General features: G+C 39.1%; 2 protein-coding genes across 2 annotated transcripts in view; one reads left to right on the top strand and one right to left on the bottom strand.

The window, feature by feature from the left end:
- LOC113651658 overlaps positions 1 to 18,919 on the top strand; it is a 187,773-nt gene that overhangs the window by 101,798 nt on the left and 67,056 nt on the right. The window lies entirely within an intron of this gene.
- Positions 16,207 to 18,621, bottom strand: LOC125141405 (zinc finger protein 135-like). The gene is made up of 3 exons (XM_047814789.1): positions 18,535 to 18,621; positions 17,864 to 17,972; positions 16,207 to 17,641 (listed from the first exon to the last, which is right to left on the bottom strand). The coding sequence occupies exons 1-3, from the start codon at positions 18,589 to 18,591 to the stop codon at positions 17,418 to 17,420; spliced, it is 390 nt and encodes a 129-aa protein (XP_047670745.1). The 5' UTR covers positions 18,592 to 18,621; the 3' UTR covers positions 16,207 to 17,417.

Raw genomic sequence — 18,919 nt, 5'->3', positions numbered from 1 at the left:
ATGTAATTGTTTGTCTGCTGAAGAAATGATGTAATGTTCAGTAGCATGTTTAAATGTCAAGATAGAGAGTAACATTGAAAGCTTGATGTGAATTCACAAGGTTTTCTGTCAGCAGTATAAAAAACACAGTCGGCATAAAAACACAATCAGCAGCGGCAAAAAACGTGAAGAACTAATTATATTTATATTTGTATATTTATCTATATACATAATTTTTCACTTATATTTTCACATTTTATATAGTTTTTTATACAGTTGATACTTTTTTATTTATTTATCTCCTTTTGGTTTATTTTTTTATCCTAAATTGTGTTCCTTTTTTTATGCTTACATACCGGACAGATGTAAAAAGCATATCACTGCATGCCGTACCCTGTATGTACATGTATGTGACACATAACTTTTGGTTTTTAACTTGGAGACTGTTTCTTGGTTTGTTATTTTCTTTTCTTTCTATATTACACATATTTATCTGTATTACACTGCTTTTAAAAAACAAGGCCTCCCATTGTGAGGATCCTGAAAAGACAAGAAGGTCTAAGTCTGACTCCTTCATCTAAAGATATAAACAATAGATTAGGTAGAAAAACTTGAAGAGGACCGAGGGACTTGGAAGGACACCTGCGTTCAAGGTAAGACCGACTCTGATAGTTGATCTTGTGTTTTCAATACTAACCCATAATAGTGTGGAAGGTTTTCTACACAATCCCAAAACAAGTGTCACTGAGGGACACGTACGTCAATATAAATGACTTCAGGTGTAATATCTTTTTGGTCAGAGCAGCGTGTCACAGCAGGTTAGAGTACAGTTATAGTGTACAAGGGATTAAAACCTTCATATTGTACATAATATGTGGACTCGGTGTATAACTACGTTATATTTGCACATAAAGACAATTTCACCGACTATTATTGGCTTTACGGACGTGACGTTTCCCAACTGGAGTCTTCTGAATGCTGACCTGTCCTGTATTATACAAGGGTAAAAGTGCATGAAGAGAACTATGAACGTAGACAACTCATTAATAAATATATAGTAATATTCATGTGATGATTAGGCTTTTTTCTGGATATAACAATGTTATTCATCTTGTGTTCAAATTAACATTCATCCAAGACTGACAGCAATTAGCAGGAATTATTTATAAAGGTCCTTGTTACATCAGGTAAGACTATTGCTAAAGATTCTCTTCAGTTGTTGTTTTGTCTGAATAAAAATCTAATATTTTGAAGCTTTGAATTCAAATGAACTATTTGATCGATAACATTTGAGTTTATATGAGTAGGAAAGGGAAAATATCTATAAAATGATAATTCTATAAGCTGTCTATAAGACAATGAACATATAGGAGAATATTGACATTTTGCTTCCACACAGAATCAACATTTATTGCTGATATTTTCTTAAAATGTTTCATTTATAAAGCAAACTATGTCTATAGAATTAGTAATCAATGCACATGACCTCTTTTTTATGTCCACTAAACACAATGTGAGTGACTATCTAAGGACAAATCAGAGTAAACATTTATTAGATAAAGATGTATTGGGCATGAATTTGCATAAATCTGTGTCACTACTCTGTAAACATGTCTGACTGATCTAACATTACAAAAGTAAGAATGAATGAAAATAGCTCCATCATTCTTTTTCTAGTTGTTTTATAAAATGAGATCATGGCCTTTTACAATCACACAGGCAAACATACACAAGGCATTAGCAGCTATCTTACACAGTAAAAAATGGGGTGTTAATATTTTAGCATAAAGTTATTTTAACCCAAATAGAGTATTTTCAACATTTTGGGGAGTAAGGTTGCTCTAACAGTGGAGTTAAAAGTGAGTGTAAAAATGTGCAGAAACGCAGTGTCTATTTTAACTCTACAGCAGTGATGAATCCCTGAGACTCTTTACATCATTTTAAGAGGTCACCTGGAACTCTGACAATCAAGCTGGGCAATGGAGGATTTGGTATTCATTCAGACAATTCACAAATTAGTTTGTTTAGTTTAAAAGCCGGAATGAAAACATTTATCGTCTTAAAATACAGGTCATTTTTTTTGTAATATATTTCTATATTTTGTACCGATTTCTTAATGAACAGGTGCCTCACAATCATCATCGTGCTCGGGGTCTTCTGATGACACCGTCTTCCTGAATTTCACCATGTGTGACCCTGTTGAAGAGGAAGCCGCTGCCCGAAGGAAGCCAGCCTAAAAGGCCATGCCACATAAACTACGAGGCAAAAGTGGTAAGTGGTGGAAATTGCTAAGTACAAGTTGCTAAAATTGTTAAGTCCAATCTGAATGTTGTTTCACGATGTGAAGTGTTCTTTAGATAACATTTTTTTCCCATCGTTATTACATATGGTTTTACAATAACAGAAAGCACATTTTATTCCACCTGTAATTTAAAATGTTAACATCAAAACCTGGTGGTGAATGCATTATGCAAGAGTATAAACCAAATCCCTGACAGATGCCACCAGAAGACAGATGATTAACTTGCTGCTGAGATGACAGAAACACATGGGTAAGCATTAAGCATATAGCTGGGCTGTAAATAAACATTGTTATTGTAAATTGTGTTGTACAATGTCATTTGAGTGTGATGTTAACTTTGAATTCATATGCTAGGACACCGCCAAGTGTCAGAGTGATGTACACACAGGGGATAGTAGCTTTGTTACCCTATCTAGAAGACCCAAACTCACAACATGGATATGTAAGTGAATGGGTTGTTGCAACATTATGCACACATTCACTCTTTGAAATGTTAATAGTCTTTTATATTTTATGTATAATCACAGGAACATTACTACGATCCAGATAGTGGTTCAGGATACATTGCATGTTGATTGAAGACCACACAAAGAAAAAGAGCAGAAGAAAGATGTGCCTCAGTCAGCAAACCTCCTGAAGGTATGTTTACTGATCAGTGACGTGATTATACTGGTGACCTGTGAATTGTACAGAAATGAGTTTTTAACATTTTATTTTGTCTTAAATTGGTGGGCCAGGTTGTGTTCATCAGACCTTCACCTTCGACAGAGAGCCATCTGATGAGGATGTGGAAGCAGCTAATGCTGTTTTGAGTCACTCTGCTGATGAACAGACTGTCTGTGAGAAGATGAAAATGACCTTCATGTATCAGCAAGCAATGTTCAACAATGAAGCCAAATCATCAGTTGTCTTCTTGGTCTTCCCACAATTTCTGGACACACCAGGCCTGGTATGACATCTTAATTTACTGCATCACCAAAATATCCAATGTAGCATTAGGTATCACTCATCACTTGTGTGTGTTACATTGCAGATAGAACAAGATTTCAAATTTCTGTTTGGTGAGGCCAAGGCCAACAAATTCTTGGAGAAGTGTCCAACCACTTTTAAAGCAAAAGTAATAAAGGAAAGCCCACCACAGAACTCTTGGATTTGATGTGCAATGCTGAGTCAGCTGCTGAAGTTGAGAATGGTCTGAATGGAACTGTTTAACTTGTTATTGTAGGTTATGTAGGTGTGTAGTGTACATTTTCATAATGGTGCAAGTTGTCATTTTGAATGCTATTGTTATGCGAGACACAGAGGAGGAAGCCGGAGTGGAAGCAAACAGAGTTTATTGTGAAAACACGGAAGTAGAATAATCCGGTGGTGCGCGGAAAAGCGCGGCCCACAAAGATCCAGAGTAGCAAGGCAGTCTGTGTAATCCGGTGGTGCGCGGTGGAAGCGCGGCCCACAAAGTCCAGAGAGTAGGGGATGAAAGGCAGTCGGTGTACTAACCACGGGAGCGCGTGGGAGAAGCACGAAGCTGAACATGAACACGGGAGTGTCGAGAAATGTTCAGTGAAACCATGGATAATAACTGACGGTGAGTGGGAGTGAGAGAGGGGATTATATATGGTGGCTGATGAGAGTGAAATGAGAGTCAGGTGAGAGCAATCAGTAAGCAGGCGAGCCGCTCCGTGCGGGCGGGGCACGCACGGGAGCAGAGTCAGAGAGCTCCCTGACAGCTATGCTATGGCATAATGTAAACCAGATTTTTATTTACTTATTTGCAGGCTGGGACAGTGAAATGTCTGCCATCTTACTGCTGCTACATCTGCTACCACCATCTGCACAAGGTAGAAAGAGGCCGAGAAAGCTTTCTGTGTATCAAGCTGTAGATCAGCTCATCAAAAGGTATGCTTAAAGAGTTAGTTAACTTATATTTTTTTTCTGATTATTTACTAACCCTCATGTCATCCAAGATCCATGTCTTTCTTTCTTCAGTTGAAAATAAATGAAGGTTTGTGAGGAAAACATTGCAGGATTTTTCTCCATATAATGGACTTTATTGGTGACCAACGGTTTGACGGTTCAAAGTCTGACTCAAAGTAGCTTCAAAATCTCTATGATCCCAGCAGAGAAATACGGTTCTTATCTAGCAAAACGATCAGCCGTTTTCAAAATAAAAATACCACAATTGCACGTGTTGTAGAATCTCAAGATGTGCCACGTATTACATCATGATGTCAGAAAGGTCCGATTGTGGTTAAAAAGTAGATTGTTTTTATTTTGAAAACAGCCGATCGTTTCTCTATATAAGACCCTTATTTCTCTGTTTGGATTGTCGAGTCTTTGAAGCTACATTGAGACCAACATTTGACCTTTCATTTGAACCCTCAAACCTTTGGTCGCCATGGAAGTTCATTATATGGAGAAAAATCCTGGAATGTTTCCTCAAAAAAAAAAAAGTGAACTAATTAACAGTTGTTTAAAATATATCTTCCATCACCTCAATCTTGTGCACAGTTGGAGGTGATCTGATCTATTGTCAGAAGTTAGTCACAAAAAAATTCTGTTGAATGTGTTTTGTTGTAGGTTGGAACCAGTGTGCAGCAGCATCTAGACAACATTACCCAAAGCAGTCAGCCCTACCTTCTCGCCCAGGGATCCACACAGACCACCATTCACTCCTACTTCATTGTGGTTGACAAGCACACGCTAAAAACATGTGTTAAAACAACACAATCAGTGTTAATTAGGGAACAAAAAATGCTAACTTCATTCTTGGCTAACGGAGACAATATTTAGAGGCAGAGTCACAGTTATCTTCGCCATACATTGTAAATAGTTGTTCAGCAGTAATTTCTGATCTAAAGGCAGCAGGTGTTGTTCAAAGTGAACACTGAATTCTGTAGTGATTTCCATGGAAGAGATTGTTCAAGATCTCCATCAGCATGCTAAAGAGACAGTGATACAGTAAAGCATGTATTTAGTAATGAAAGAGAAACGGAAATGTGCAAGAAAGTTGAGGCGTGTTTCGAGGGTTTAGAGAATCCTTTCACAATTCTAAATTCGTGATTGGTTGTGTGATTGGTTCAAGATTTGACACGAGACGAAATAAAAAGACTGGAACATATGATCAGGTAGTAGTTCAATATAAATTCATGTATATTCCAATTTTATCTACACTGCAGTCAATATTTAAAAGTCAATAAGTTTCAGAAATGTTGCACAGCTCAGCTACCAGCGACTCTAGACTGAGAGATATTTGTGATGGATCTTATTTTAAAAGTCACCCCCTGTTCTCAACTGAGAAGCAGACAATACAGATCCAGATGTTCTATGGTGACTTTGAGGTCGCCAACCCTCTGGGTCCTAAGCGAGGGTGGAGTATATTTTACTTTAAGAAACTTCTCCTCAAAATGGAATTCTTTGTTGGCTAACACTTGTGCGCCTTATTTCATCATACTCAAGATGTTAAACGGTATGGTTTTAGTGAATTTTTTGCTCCCATTGTTCGAGATATTAAAGTGTTAGAGAGTGATGGTATTGAGATTCCATTATACAATGGTTATGTTCGTGGCACTGTAGTCCAGGTTACTGGTGCTAATTTGGGTTTGCATAGTTCGTTTGGTCTGGTGGAGTCTTTCAGTGCAAGGTACTGTTGCAGGTTCTGTTTAGCAGAAAAGGAGGACTTTCATGCCCCTTTTCCACCGAGGCAGTTCGAGTGCTGGTTTGGAGCCAGAGCCTAATTTAGAACCAGTTCTTTCTGTTTCGACCGCCAAAGCACCGTCTCCGAACCAGGAAAAGTGGTTCTTAAGTAGCACCAAAACGTTGCTGGTCTAGACTTAAGAACCGCTTGGGGCGGGGCTACTGTTAGCGCATTTGATAATGTACCTTAAGTATACTAATGTTTAATACATTTTTACTTTACCGCGATATGATACATTATCAGCACACATGATGGTAGGTAGCTTCATGCTAAGGCAAATTTTTTTTCTGTGTTAAAGATTAAATAACGTTATGTACTTTATCTATTACCTCTGTTTATACAGATTACATGGAGCTGCACGTACACGTTTTATTCGCCGTGTTTGGATGCCAATGTGGGTTCGCAAAGCCATGAACATTAACGGTAAAGCAACATTTACCATTGTTGTTGTGTTTGTCACTGCTGCGCTAACGTTGCTGGGACACGTGACACACATACAGTGACGACACATTCGGCGCTGTGATGGCTCTCTAGCTGGTGGAAAGGCAAACCGGTTCTTAGAAGGTTCGCCAGTGGAACCAACTTTGAACCAGCACTAGCGCTAGCTCTGAACCAGCACCCGGTTCTTTCCGGTGGAAAAGGGGCATCAGACAGAATTCTCTGAAGATTCTTCCAAAGTAGTTTTTGCGCACCAAAGATATACACACTGCTCACTGTCAAGAAATGGCCTGTAATCCATCCCTTCCATATGTTTTTGGTGTGAAAAGGTCAAGCATATTAAATTCATTGGAGTATTTTCACACAACAGAGAACTTCTCAGTTGATGTGATGCATGATGTGTTAGAAGGGGTGGGCCAGTACGAATTGAAGTTATTATTTCTGTATTTGAAGGAAAAACATGTTACATCAGCAGAAATAAATTCAAGAAAAAAAAAAGTTTTGATTATGGTTTCATGGAGAGAAACAACAGGCCTGTAGCTGTTAATTTAGGTGAAGGATCTAATGATCTAGGACTGGATGCAGCAGGGATAGTGGATAAGAAAATGGTGCTTTGGTAAAAGGTTTTTCTGAGGATACTGTTTCATTCTGTTCTGTTTTATTAAACTATACAGAATGGATGGTTAAAGCAGTATCATCGCTTACTTTTATTTTCACATGTGCACACAACATTACACGTGCCCGAACCTCCGTACGTCACTCACTGTCACTCGTGCATCACTCAAATCTGTCCCCTTGGGAACATGACAGGAAAACTAACACTCCACTTGTTACATCTTTTCTCTTTTTTTTTTCACGTTATACATTTTCTTTGTAAACAAAATTAACATTTTCTTTGTAAACAAAATTAACATTTTCTTTGTAAACAAAATTAACATTTTCTTTGTAAACAAAATTAACATTTTCTTTGTACCTTCAGATGTAAACATTAATGCTTCAGAAAATGCCTGTAACTATCTTGCCTGAACACAAAAAAAATAAACTTATGAAATGTCCTCTTAGAACATCAACTTCAAGTGCATAATTTGTAAACTTATTCTTGACAATATATTCCTTGCAAATTAACTGTGCAATCAATGCTTCATTCACCCTTTTCCCCTCTCTTTTACAGTGCAACCGCAACTCACAACCATATTTAGAAAATGACGAAACATGTCAAGTAATAATCTCACATATTATAATCCCTCAAATAGGTAGGCCTTTTAACCTGACGACCTGACCTTGTAGTAAAAGCGCTTGGATCACTACCCTGACTACATTTAGCAGCTACGGTTTGTGTGTTTGTCAACACTCCTGTTTGTGCAAATGTTGAGGGTGGGCAGTAGTTGTGCCTGAGGTGGCGACGGTTTCTCCTCAGGACACCACCCGACTCCAACTCAACCTCATAAGATCTGAGTCTCACTGGCCTAATCACTCTAGCTGTTTTCCAAGTTTCACAAGGCTCAAATGGTTGGACTCGAACACTGTCCCCTGATGTGAAACAGTCCAAGTCTTTTGCTGTGCGGTTGTAGTATTTCTCTTGTCTTTGTCTGTTGTTAATCAGTCCCTGTTTGTTGTTTGACACTTTAGGCTCCAACAGTGTATCTTTAGTAGGAAGAAGGGTCCGGGTCCTCCTGCTGAGAAGTCTCTGTGCTGGACTGGTGTTGAGACCTTGGCTCGGTGTGTTGCGATGGTCCAGCAGGGCTAAGTATGGATCCTGTCCAGCAGCTGCAGCTTTCTGCATAAGACGTTTTGCTGTTTTAAGAGCTGACTCTGCCTTCCCATTGCTTTGTGGGTACCCGGGTGACAATGTTCTGTGCACAAATTCCCACTTTTTGCTGAACATTTTAAAGTCATGTGAAGAGTACTGCGGTCCATTATCCGAGATGAGCACATCTGGAATCCCCTGACGAGCAAAGTGTGCTTTCAATTTGTGAATCACTGTGGTACTTTTGGTGTCCGGTAAATAATCAACCTCCCAAAAATTTGAATAATAATTCACAGTTACTAGGTAGTCTTTATTGTGCCAAGAAAACAAATCAGTTCCTACCTTAGCCCAAGGTCTATAAGCAATGTCGTGGGGATGCAATGTCTCTTTTTGTTGCTCAACTGACCTGCAGATGTCACATTTGGAAATAAAAGTCTTTATTTGCTCAGTCATCCCTTGCCAGTACAAATACTCGCGCGCACGTCTGAGGCAACCTTCCACTCCCAGATGTGTAGAGTGTATGCGGCTGGTCAGGTCAGCTCTTAGTGTGTCAGGAATAACTGCTCTTTCTCCCCTAAACACAATGCCATTCTGAAAGCTCAGCTCATCCTGAAAAGCAAAATAGTGTTGAATGTTTTTCTCAATGTCTTTTTTGTTCTAAGGCCATCCTGTAAGAATCAACTTAATCACTTCCTGCAACTTTGTGTCTTCCTTTGTAGCCTCGAATAGCTGATAGTCTTTCTGCAGAGATTGGTAAGTAGGTAATCATGTTGACAGTCTCTAGATCTGCCTCTGTGTCTCCCTGATTGCTGTCAGGTAAGTAAGCTCTGCTTAGTGTGTCAGCTAGTAGCATGTCTCGCCCAGGCACATAGATCACGTTAATGTCGTACTTCTGCAGCCTGAGTAACATTCTCTGTAATCTCTTTGGTGCACTAAGTAGCGGTTTTTTCACAATATTCTCCAGTGGCTTATGGTCACTTTGAACAGTCACTTTTCTACCATAAGTATATTGATGGAACTTTTCCATTCCGAAAACTATGGCCAAACATTCTTTCTCGATCTGTGCATAACCCCTTTCTGTGGGTGTCAGCGCTCTGCTTGCAAATGCCACAGGTTTACCTTTCTGTATCAGGGCTGCTCCTAGTCCTGTCTCTGAGGCATCACATTGTAGGGTTAACTCCTCATTTTGGTCATAGTACTTGAGCAGTGGTGCATGTGTTATTTTGTCTTTCAAACTTTTAAAAGCTGTCTCGTGCACCTCAGTCCATTCCCACATGTTTTCCTTGTGTGTAAGTTGTCTCAAAACTTCACAGTCATCAGAAAGATGATCACAAAACTTTGAAAGGTAGTTCAGCATACCTACAAGTCTCTGTATCCCCTTAACATCTGTAGGCCTCGGCAACTCCCGCACTGCCCGCACTTTCTCCGGGTCAATGCGGAGGCCTTCTGCTGTCAGCAAGTGTCCAATGTAGGGTACAGACTCTCTCCTCAGTTTAAACTTGTCTGCATTGAGCTTAATGTCTTTTTGTCTGCACCTCGTTAGAAAACATCTCAAGTTTTTCTCATGATCTTTGTCTGCTTCCTCTTGTGTGTCACCCTCCCCTGTGATCAGTATATCATCTGCAATAATATACAAACCCGGTAAGCCCTCCAGAGCTTGCGGAGCTGGGCTTATGCCCATTGGCATCCTGAGCCAACGATACCGTCCAAATGGGGTTGTGAACGTGGTGAGGTAACTGGACTCTTCATCCAGTTTGACATGCCAAAATCCATGCTTTACATCACAAACAGTGAATACCTTGGATTTTGAGAGTCCTGGCAGGATATCATCAATGGTTGGTAGAGGAAAATGTCTCCTTTTTAGTGCTCTATTCAGTGGTTTGGGGTCTATACAGATCCTTGGCTTTCCATTTGGTTTTGTCACTAACACCATACTGCTTATCCAGTCAGTGCTGCACTCCACAGGTGCTATGATTTCTTGGCTTTCAAGATTCTTTAGTTCCTCTTTGAGTGGGGTCATCATTGCAACAGGCACTCTGCGTTTAGGCAGTTTTACTGGTGGTACACTTTTGTCTATTTCAATGTTGTACTCGCCTTCTAGGCAGCCAACGCCTGTGAAAACATCTCCAAACTCTGTTTTTATTTTCTCCATATTTGTCAGCTGCTCACCGTTGTCAGTCATTTTGTCTGTACATTGTGTTTTCACTATACTGTCAATCGCCAGTATGTTCTCATACTGTACTTTGATCGACTAAATGGCTTCGCTAGCTTTTCTCCCCAGTAGCGGGATCCTGTCCTCCTGGTCCACTACTTGAAACTCAAGTCTATATAGTTTATCATTTCTCGGATTTCGAAGTTTGACTTTACATTTTCAAAAGTGTCGTAATCGGCTTTTGTTGTACATGACAAGTATTTTCTCTGAGGTATCTAATTGTATATTTGGGTTCAACAGTTGCATTGGGATAACATTACAAGTAGCACCACAGTCTATCTGAAAGTTAACTAGCTTTTTGTCCAACAACATACCTGCAAAGAGATGTTGACTTTTGCTGTGTGCTTCTTTCACTTGATTTATTGTCTCTTGGTTTTCACTGACATCTGTTTTTGTCATGATGTCCTCACACGACTCACTTGATTCCGAAATTGTGTTTACCAGTCTGCCTTTCTTGTTTTTCTCAAATCTGGACTTGCATTTTGCAGCAAAGTGGTTCTCCTTTCCACATTTCTTACACTTCTTTCCAAAGGCTGGACATCTGTGTTTATTTTTCTCATGTATGTTACCACAAAGGTTACAGTTAATCTCCTCCTTTTTGTCTCTCCTTGGATTCTTCTTCATTGCATGTGTTTCTTCCACCGTTTTACCTTGTAAGGTTTTGCTGTTCTCTTTAGACAATTCAGCAGCTCTGCATGTGTGCATGCACTTATCCAGCGTTAAGTTTTCTTCTCTTAACAGTCTTTCCCTCATCACAGGGCTCCGTGTACCACACACAATGCGATCTCTTATTAGTGAGTCCTTAATGTCACCAAAATTGCATGTGCTGGCCAATACTCTCAAATCTGTGACATATCTGCCAACATTTTCGTCTTGTCCTTGGTCTCTAACAAAAAACTTATTTGAAAATAGTTATTCTATTTATATTAATAGTTATTCTACGCTCAACAGTCTCATTCAGTTGCGGATTGCAATGTTTATCAAACAGCATCATCATTGTACTCACTGTCCTCCGCGCAGATGTATCACCGCTTGTCAGCGTTGCTAAAAGTTCCCTCCCTCTCTCTCCGAGAAGGTAATTAAACTTAACTTTAGTTGTCTCTTCTGCATGGGGCACAGTGAGGTCCGTATACAACGTAAACTCCTCCTTCCAACTTTTCCAAGTTTTCGCTAAGTTGGCTGAATCCAAACAAAGTATCGGAGGCGGCTTGAGACCATCCATCGCGACGTCTGACACTCTTTTCTGCTCCGGTTTAGGCTCTGTATACGCTGTGTAATCCCTTGCACGAGCTCGCGTGCTAGGCTAACCACAACAAGCTAGCGGCAGTTTTCACTCCTCATGGCTCGATATTCACTTCGGCTGAATTCACGACTGCTGCCACCATGTTTCATTCTGTTCTGTTTTATTAAACTATACAGAATGGACGGTTAAAGCAGTATCATTGCTTACTTTTATTTTCACATGTGCACACAACATTTCAGGTGCCCGAACCTCCGTACGTCACTCACTGTCACTCGTGCATCACTCAAATCTGTCCCCTTGGGAACATGACAGGAAAACTAACAATCCACTTGTTACAGATACAACTTCTTAAACAGTGTGTGGTGATCCACAATTAAATGTTTTAAATATACACATAAACCTTGTGATAACATGGGCGAGAATATAATGTTTATTATTTGAAGTAGTAAAAGAAGCAGGCCCCAGTGTTGGTCTGTAGAAGTTACTAATTCTCCAAAGATAAGAGGAACATTCCGAAGTAAGCACCAGGACTGAACTGCATCCAGAAAATTGGGCCTGTCCTTCATAGTTGGTGTATGACACTGGTGTAGTCCACATGATACGCAGGTATACGCCGTATACCCACTAGGAAAGGCCAAGGATTTCCGTATACCCACTTAAAAAGCGTGAGGATACGTAACAATATCGTTTTGTGACAGAACTTTCACTCATAAATTCACCCCATCTGTGTTGCGAACACAGACTGTGGTTGCGATTGCGAATCACTAACGTTTTTGGACCATTGGGGCTTCCGTGGCCTGTGACCTGATCTGACGTCACCTACCAAGGAGGAAAATGAGTTGCTTGGCGGGGGTTTTTTTTGGCGCAAATTTGAAATTAACTAACTAATGTAAAAGAAGATCTGAAACGAAAGCAGACTGAAACTACACTCTTTGTGTTTTCGGAAGCCTGCGCCTAAAGCTACAGCAGCTTCACCCAAAGCCCGAGTACTAATGTATTTATAAAGCTTTGTAAACTACCAGTTCATTCAGTTCATAATATTCTGCAATGAAAGAGTGTTGGTGATAAAACTGAACAAATGTTTATTGTTCACTCTTAAATGTACATTGGAAACTGACAGCTGATAAAACCTGTGCTCCAGGTCCTATATTCATATAACATTTAAGGATAAATGTAGCTCTTAAAGGTATAAAGTTCACCCAAAAATGAAAATTGTGTTATTTAATCACCCTCAATTTGTTCCAAAACTGTATGAGTTTCTTTCTTCTGTTTAACAAAAAAGATGATATTTTGAAAAATGTTGGTAATCAGACAGTTGGCAGCACAAATTGACTTTCATAGTCTGTGAAAGTCAGTGGGTGCTGCCAACTGTCTGATTACCAACATTTTTTAAAATATCATCTTTTATACAGTTTTAGAACAAATTGAGGGTTCAGGAAATAACAATTTTCATTTTTGGGTGAACTACACCTTTAAGAGCTACATTTAGCTTTAAATGTTATATGAATATGGGAGCTGGAGCACAGGTTTTATCAGCTGACTGTCTTTTGTTTCTTATAATAAATTGGAATGTTGATAACACATAATCAGTCTTTAATAATGCTCTCAATTACATGTAGATGCATACTGTATATAGGATGGGTGTGTATGAGGCTGGGAGGGGAAAAAAATCGCAGTATACTCACTACACAAAACTAGACTACACCATTGATACAGCATGATGCTGGAACAATGAGAGATCAAAACTCAAATGGGAGAACAGGAATAAATGACATGTATCTGGATCTACAGCTTTCTCCGTCCCTTTGTGCTTCACAACAACTGAAGAATATGACCTGACTACAGAATCTGCTCCAACTTATGCTCTACTGCAACTCTCTTTTGGAATCAGACCCTGGTTTAGATGTCCACACCTACACTTCACATCAGGCCTTCAAACTCATGGAATATACTCTGTCCTTCTCTGGGATCTGCTTCAGTCGTGGTTCCTCAGCAGTGTGATGTGTCAACTGTGGGAAATAATTTTAAGTCGTCCTTTTGTGACATTTGTCCCATTGTTTAAGGTGGCTATTTGATTCAAGGATTGATTCAAGAAGGAATGCCAAGCGTTAGAGGTGAACTCATTCGTATGATAATGAAGAGGTCTGAGGAAACTGTTATGTTAATGGGATTAAGGGTGGGTGAAAGTCCATTATCTGGTGTGGGGCTGTTACATCCTCACATGCTTTGATTGTCACCGGAGGGTTTTGTCTCTATCTGATGGGACTGCCCCATATAATGTGTACATTTACAATGAATTACAACTTAGCTAGACTTGATGACTGCAGCACTCGTGCCAGTACACTGTGACTTGAAGACTCGCGTTCATCGAGTGTCTGTACAATAATGACTACTGCACAAGGAAATCCAAGTCTCCTGGTCTTCTCTGGAAAAAGTTTACAACAAGACCTTCCATACGAACAGAACCTTCTTCACAAGTGAACCTCCTCCAAGAACAGAATCTGTTCAGAAGGCATCAATATCACATGTATCTCTCTGCACTGACAGTTATTATTTCTAGGTGCTATGTTTAATGATAGTAAGAAGAACTGCAGTATTGATTTGCAGTGATACTTCATTGTAAGGGGATGAGTGGAGCCAAACCACAGCAGCAACAGAACTAAATGCCCCCCTTCAGCATGCCAGAGACACCAGACTCCATGTCATGTGTGGAGAACAAACTAATGGTCAACCCATCCGACCAGATCACAGATATACACGTCTATGTAGACCAGTGTGTGGATTTTATGCATGTGATCAGACATCAGACCTGCACTGAAATCCTCAGTGACGTGAATTAGTTTTCTGTTTGGCACAAATGTTTATAACTCAGGATATCAGCATACTATATTCTATACTCGCAAATAAATTTTATTTATAGATTTTTTTTTGCACAGGCCTGTGTAATGGTTCAATGGCCCAATTTTTTGGTCCAGTAAAAAGTGCTACAGTAAAAGTAAAAAGTGCAGATTTGTGACTAATTAGGAACCAGAAAAGGAAGAGTTAAAAATCCTCATATATAATAGTATGTGATTGATTAGGATTATTTATTTTCTATTTTTTGTTTGTTATTATGGCTATTATGGTTACATTACCTTTGAATGAACAAATAGCTTCAAAATAATTTAAATAGAAAAGTGCCTTTTGGAATTGGAAAATCCCTCAGTCATTGGAGGCGGGGCCTCACGGGAGCTGACTATATAAGAAGCTGCAGGGGCACCACACTCATTTTGTGGATGAAGCAGCTTGGAGAAGGATCAATATTGGTTACTTGAGATTCCTAGTTCCCTAATAAAACAATTTATTTTACAATCAGTTTATATCAGTTTATTTTACAATCAGTGATTTTTCTTTACATAATATTTGGAATATTGGAAAAGAATCTAACATACACTCCAATTCAGAGCCCTATAAAGATTCTGACGCTTAAAAAAAAAAAATTTTGTGGCAAGTCTATGCCTGATGAAGGTTTAAAATTACCAAAACGTTGCAACAGACTTGCCAACTAAAAATTACATGTCCTACCGCGGCCAACCGTGTTCCAGATGGGAGAGACAGGATCTCCATTCTGAAGAACACGGAAGAGATTACCCTAAACATCATAGGCATGAGATGCCTCGGGGTTTCAACAATTATGGGAGGACTGATAGATATCAGAAACCTCACCGACAAACTCATTCTCCTGATTATAGGAATAATGATCATTTTTGAAAAACCCGGGAACGCTATCCACAGCATTCCCGGGAGCAAAATGAGGAAGACCCTGAACGTGAGAGGTTTAGAGCTTTGGTGAAAAAAATATTTCAAGTCAAGAGTCAAGAAGCTTTTATTGTCATTACAACCATATATAGCTGTTGCAGTACACAGTGAAATGAAACATTTCTCCAGGATCAAGGTGCTACAGGACAGGGCTAAGGACATGTAAGTAGTCTTAGCCACATAAAGTGCAACTGTGCAACCTGGTGCAAACAGTGCAGGACAAGACAAACAAGACAGTGAAGGACAAGACAAACAAGACAGTGCAGGACAAAAAACAGTGCAGACAAAGTTACAAGACAATACAAAAAGTACAAAAAATGCAATACACATAAGACAATAAACAGTAACAGAAACAGCGCCGACCGACCAGTGTAAATACTGAATGTTCAAACAAAATTTGTGCAGTAAAAGAATGAACATAGTTTCTTAGCAGCAGGTCCTTTGGATTATATATAGAGTTGTGCAAAAAACAGCAGATGTCTGAAATATTGTATAGTATGTGCGTAATGGCTGAGATATTGTACAATATGTGTAAAAACAGCTGAAATGTTGGACAGTATGTGCAAAATCAGCAGAAAAGTGTGCAAAACAGTGTGTTCCCTGAGTGTGACACCATCCACGGCCATGAAGAACACCTTCCTGGGCTTGATGATGCGAAAGTCGAGGTAGTGGAAAATATCTGACTATTTTGCTCCCAGTTAAATGAACACCTGACTATATATTTTAATATAAAAACATTTTAATATAAAAACGCCTACAATATCAAAGAAATAGATATACAAGTATACAAATACTCAAAGTTCATTATAAACGATTATACATTTATTTTCTCTCATCTAAAAAGTCCATTTGAATCACCTCAGTTTTAGAAATAAAACTTTCTATAATGACGTCAATATAATTCTATAATAAGAATAATACTAAATAGATTTAGTATTAACAATATATTTATAGATATATTAAACGTTGTTTATATTTGTGTGGCTATAGAGATAAACCCACATGTAAGTTGTCACAGCTACAGACTACATGACCCTTATGTCCTGTCATGAGCACTGGGGTTAGCACAAAGTTCCCTCCCCTCGCGCTCTATGTAGTGACCTACAGCTGTAACACACATCGAGTTGGGATTGTTCCACAATTACTTACTCTTCACTAACTGAGTAATTAAAGCACTGGAAATTAAAACTTCAGAATGTTTCCACGGTGAATTTATTGTCCTTTCTGCCTTCTTTAGCTAAAATTAATCACCAATCATGTGTAAATACACCTGTAAACATACACAGCCCTGACTGAGGTAAAGTGTTAGCCGGATGCTAGTGCTAAAGCTAACTAGCATCATTTACGAACACAAACCTGGTGCTCCTTCACAACTTCGCTCAAACGCGGATATCGCTCGGATGTCCATCTGTAAAATTTTGGAACCCCCATATTGCCGAGAAAAACAACAAAAAAGCGTGGACGTGAAGAGCTGCATCAACTTAGAAGGCTAGGTTGGCATTGCTGTGTTTGTGCTCACGGTTACTCTTATGTTTGTTTTCCCACCCGTATTCAGACAAATCCCGCCTTCCTTCGTTCGGATTGTTTAAAACTATCTTATATCCCCACGATGATTGGACAGTACATTTAGCATCCAATACATTGCACAGAATTTGGGAATTTATGAAAACGGGTAGGACAAAAAACTACAGGCGATAATGGCTGTAGTCTTACCAATGATAATGTCCGTGTAAAATCTCTGAACAAATGACCCCAAAATGAGCTTAAAATATTACAGGATTTATGAAAAGAAGGTAATACATTTATTAGCAACACCTTTCTTTTCTTTTAAATATTGTATTTATAAATAAAATATTCCAAAGACAGGAAAAGGTCAATCTTTTGTTATGTGCTGTATGAATGCGCTGGTGTCTTTGGAGATTACTCTGCCGCGTAAAACTCTTCCCACACTCCGAGCAGTAATACGGTCTCACTCCTGTATGAATGCGCTGGTGTGTTTGGAGATCATGTTGTGTAAAAAAAACTCTTCCCACACTCAGAGCAGTGATACGGTCTCACCCCTGTATGAATGCGCTGGTGGACTTGGAGTTTACTTTGTATAATAAAACTCTTCCCACACTCCGAGCAGTGATATGGCGTCACTCCTGTATGAATGCGCTGGTGTGTTTGGAGATTACTCTGCTGCATAAAACTCTTCCCACACTCCGAGCAGTGATATGGCTTTTCTCCTGTAAGAATATGCTGGTGTGTTTAATGCATAACATGCACAGTAACACTATTTTAGGGTCATTTAACTAGTTGCTTATTAGCATGAATATTTATAGAATATTGGCTATTTATTAGTACTTAATAAGCACATATTAATATGTTTATTACAATTATTTAACCTGACAGGAAAAAAATGTCTGAGATCAGCTAAACATCAGGATACTTTGATAGTTAAAAACTACCTTCTGCCGCCGCCACAGGGGCAGATTTCTGTCTTCCCCTCCCTTGGAGCTCTCTCTCGGGCGGTGGTGGCCACACGGCTTGAGCTTCCTTCTGAGGCAGAGGTGGTTGCTGTGCATAAACATGGTGTGTTAGAAGCTTTGGATACAAATTCATGCTGAAAAATCCCCCCCTCCCCTTCTATATACAGCAACTACGCACTTACCCTTACTCCACACTATGCTCAGTAACGGTTATATCAGAGCAATCAGTGTAATCATGCGCTTTTTTACAACTTGTCGCTCCAGCCATCTTTTATCATACACGATAACACACGAAAAGTCTTCTCCTGATCGCTTGTGCGTTTTTAAGGTGGTCGATCTACACCGTGATTTTTCTATACGACTATATCATGTATTTCAACCAATAACACCTCTAATATTAATTTACACATTTTATAGAACATACAATGTTCTAAAAACTGTTTTGTTGAGGTTGTGAGGGTAAAAAAAAATAAATCACTTATTTTAACACAAGCACAATGTTTATGAATAACAAAAATATATAAATAAAATAAAATAATTTTAATTTAAAAGCTTGTGTTTGTCTAAAGCACTTTTCCTGATGCACACCCAGAAACAGAACCTTTAACAATCAATATTAGTTTAAAACGGTATAAATGGTGCATCCTTACCTCGCCTCGGGCCCCAGTCTCTCTGCCACATGACCTTCCTCTCGCACGCCCAGACATACCGTCTATTGATTTCACACCGTGTCTAATTCCCACTGAACTGTAAACAAATACAGAAACACTTATAGAACTGTGGTTCTCCATTTTACATTTACAGCATTTAGCAGATACCCTTATTTTCGTAGCCTTCCCCTAAACCATAATGTTGAACAATCTTACTTTGTTTTCAGGTCATTTGAGAGTTGTCTTAAGGCCTCCATGTTGCCACTCTTCAGAGGAGAGTCAAAAAGAACAACAACTTGCAATTGGCCACCTTAAATACCTTTTCTCATGATTGGATGCACCTGATTATGAAGTTCAAGGCTTAATTTGGAATTGTGTGTTCCAG

The sequence above is a fragment of the Tachysurus fulvidraco genome, chromosome 1 (genome assembly GCF_022655615.1).
Source record: "Tachysurus fulvidraco isolate hzauxx_2018 chromosome 1, HZAU_PFXX_2.0, whole genome shotgun sequence".
In the NCBI taxonomy this organism is placed as follows: Eukaryota; Metazoa; Chordata; class Actinopteri; order Siluriformes; family Bagridae; genus Tachysurus; species Tachysurus fulvidraco.
Note: the sequence above shows the minus strand (reverse complement) of the source record. Positions and strands in the feature narration are given on the sequence as shown.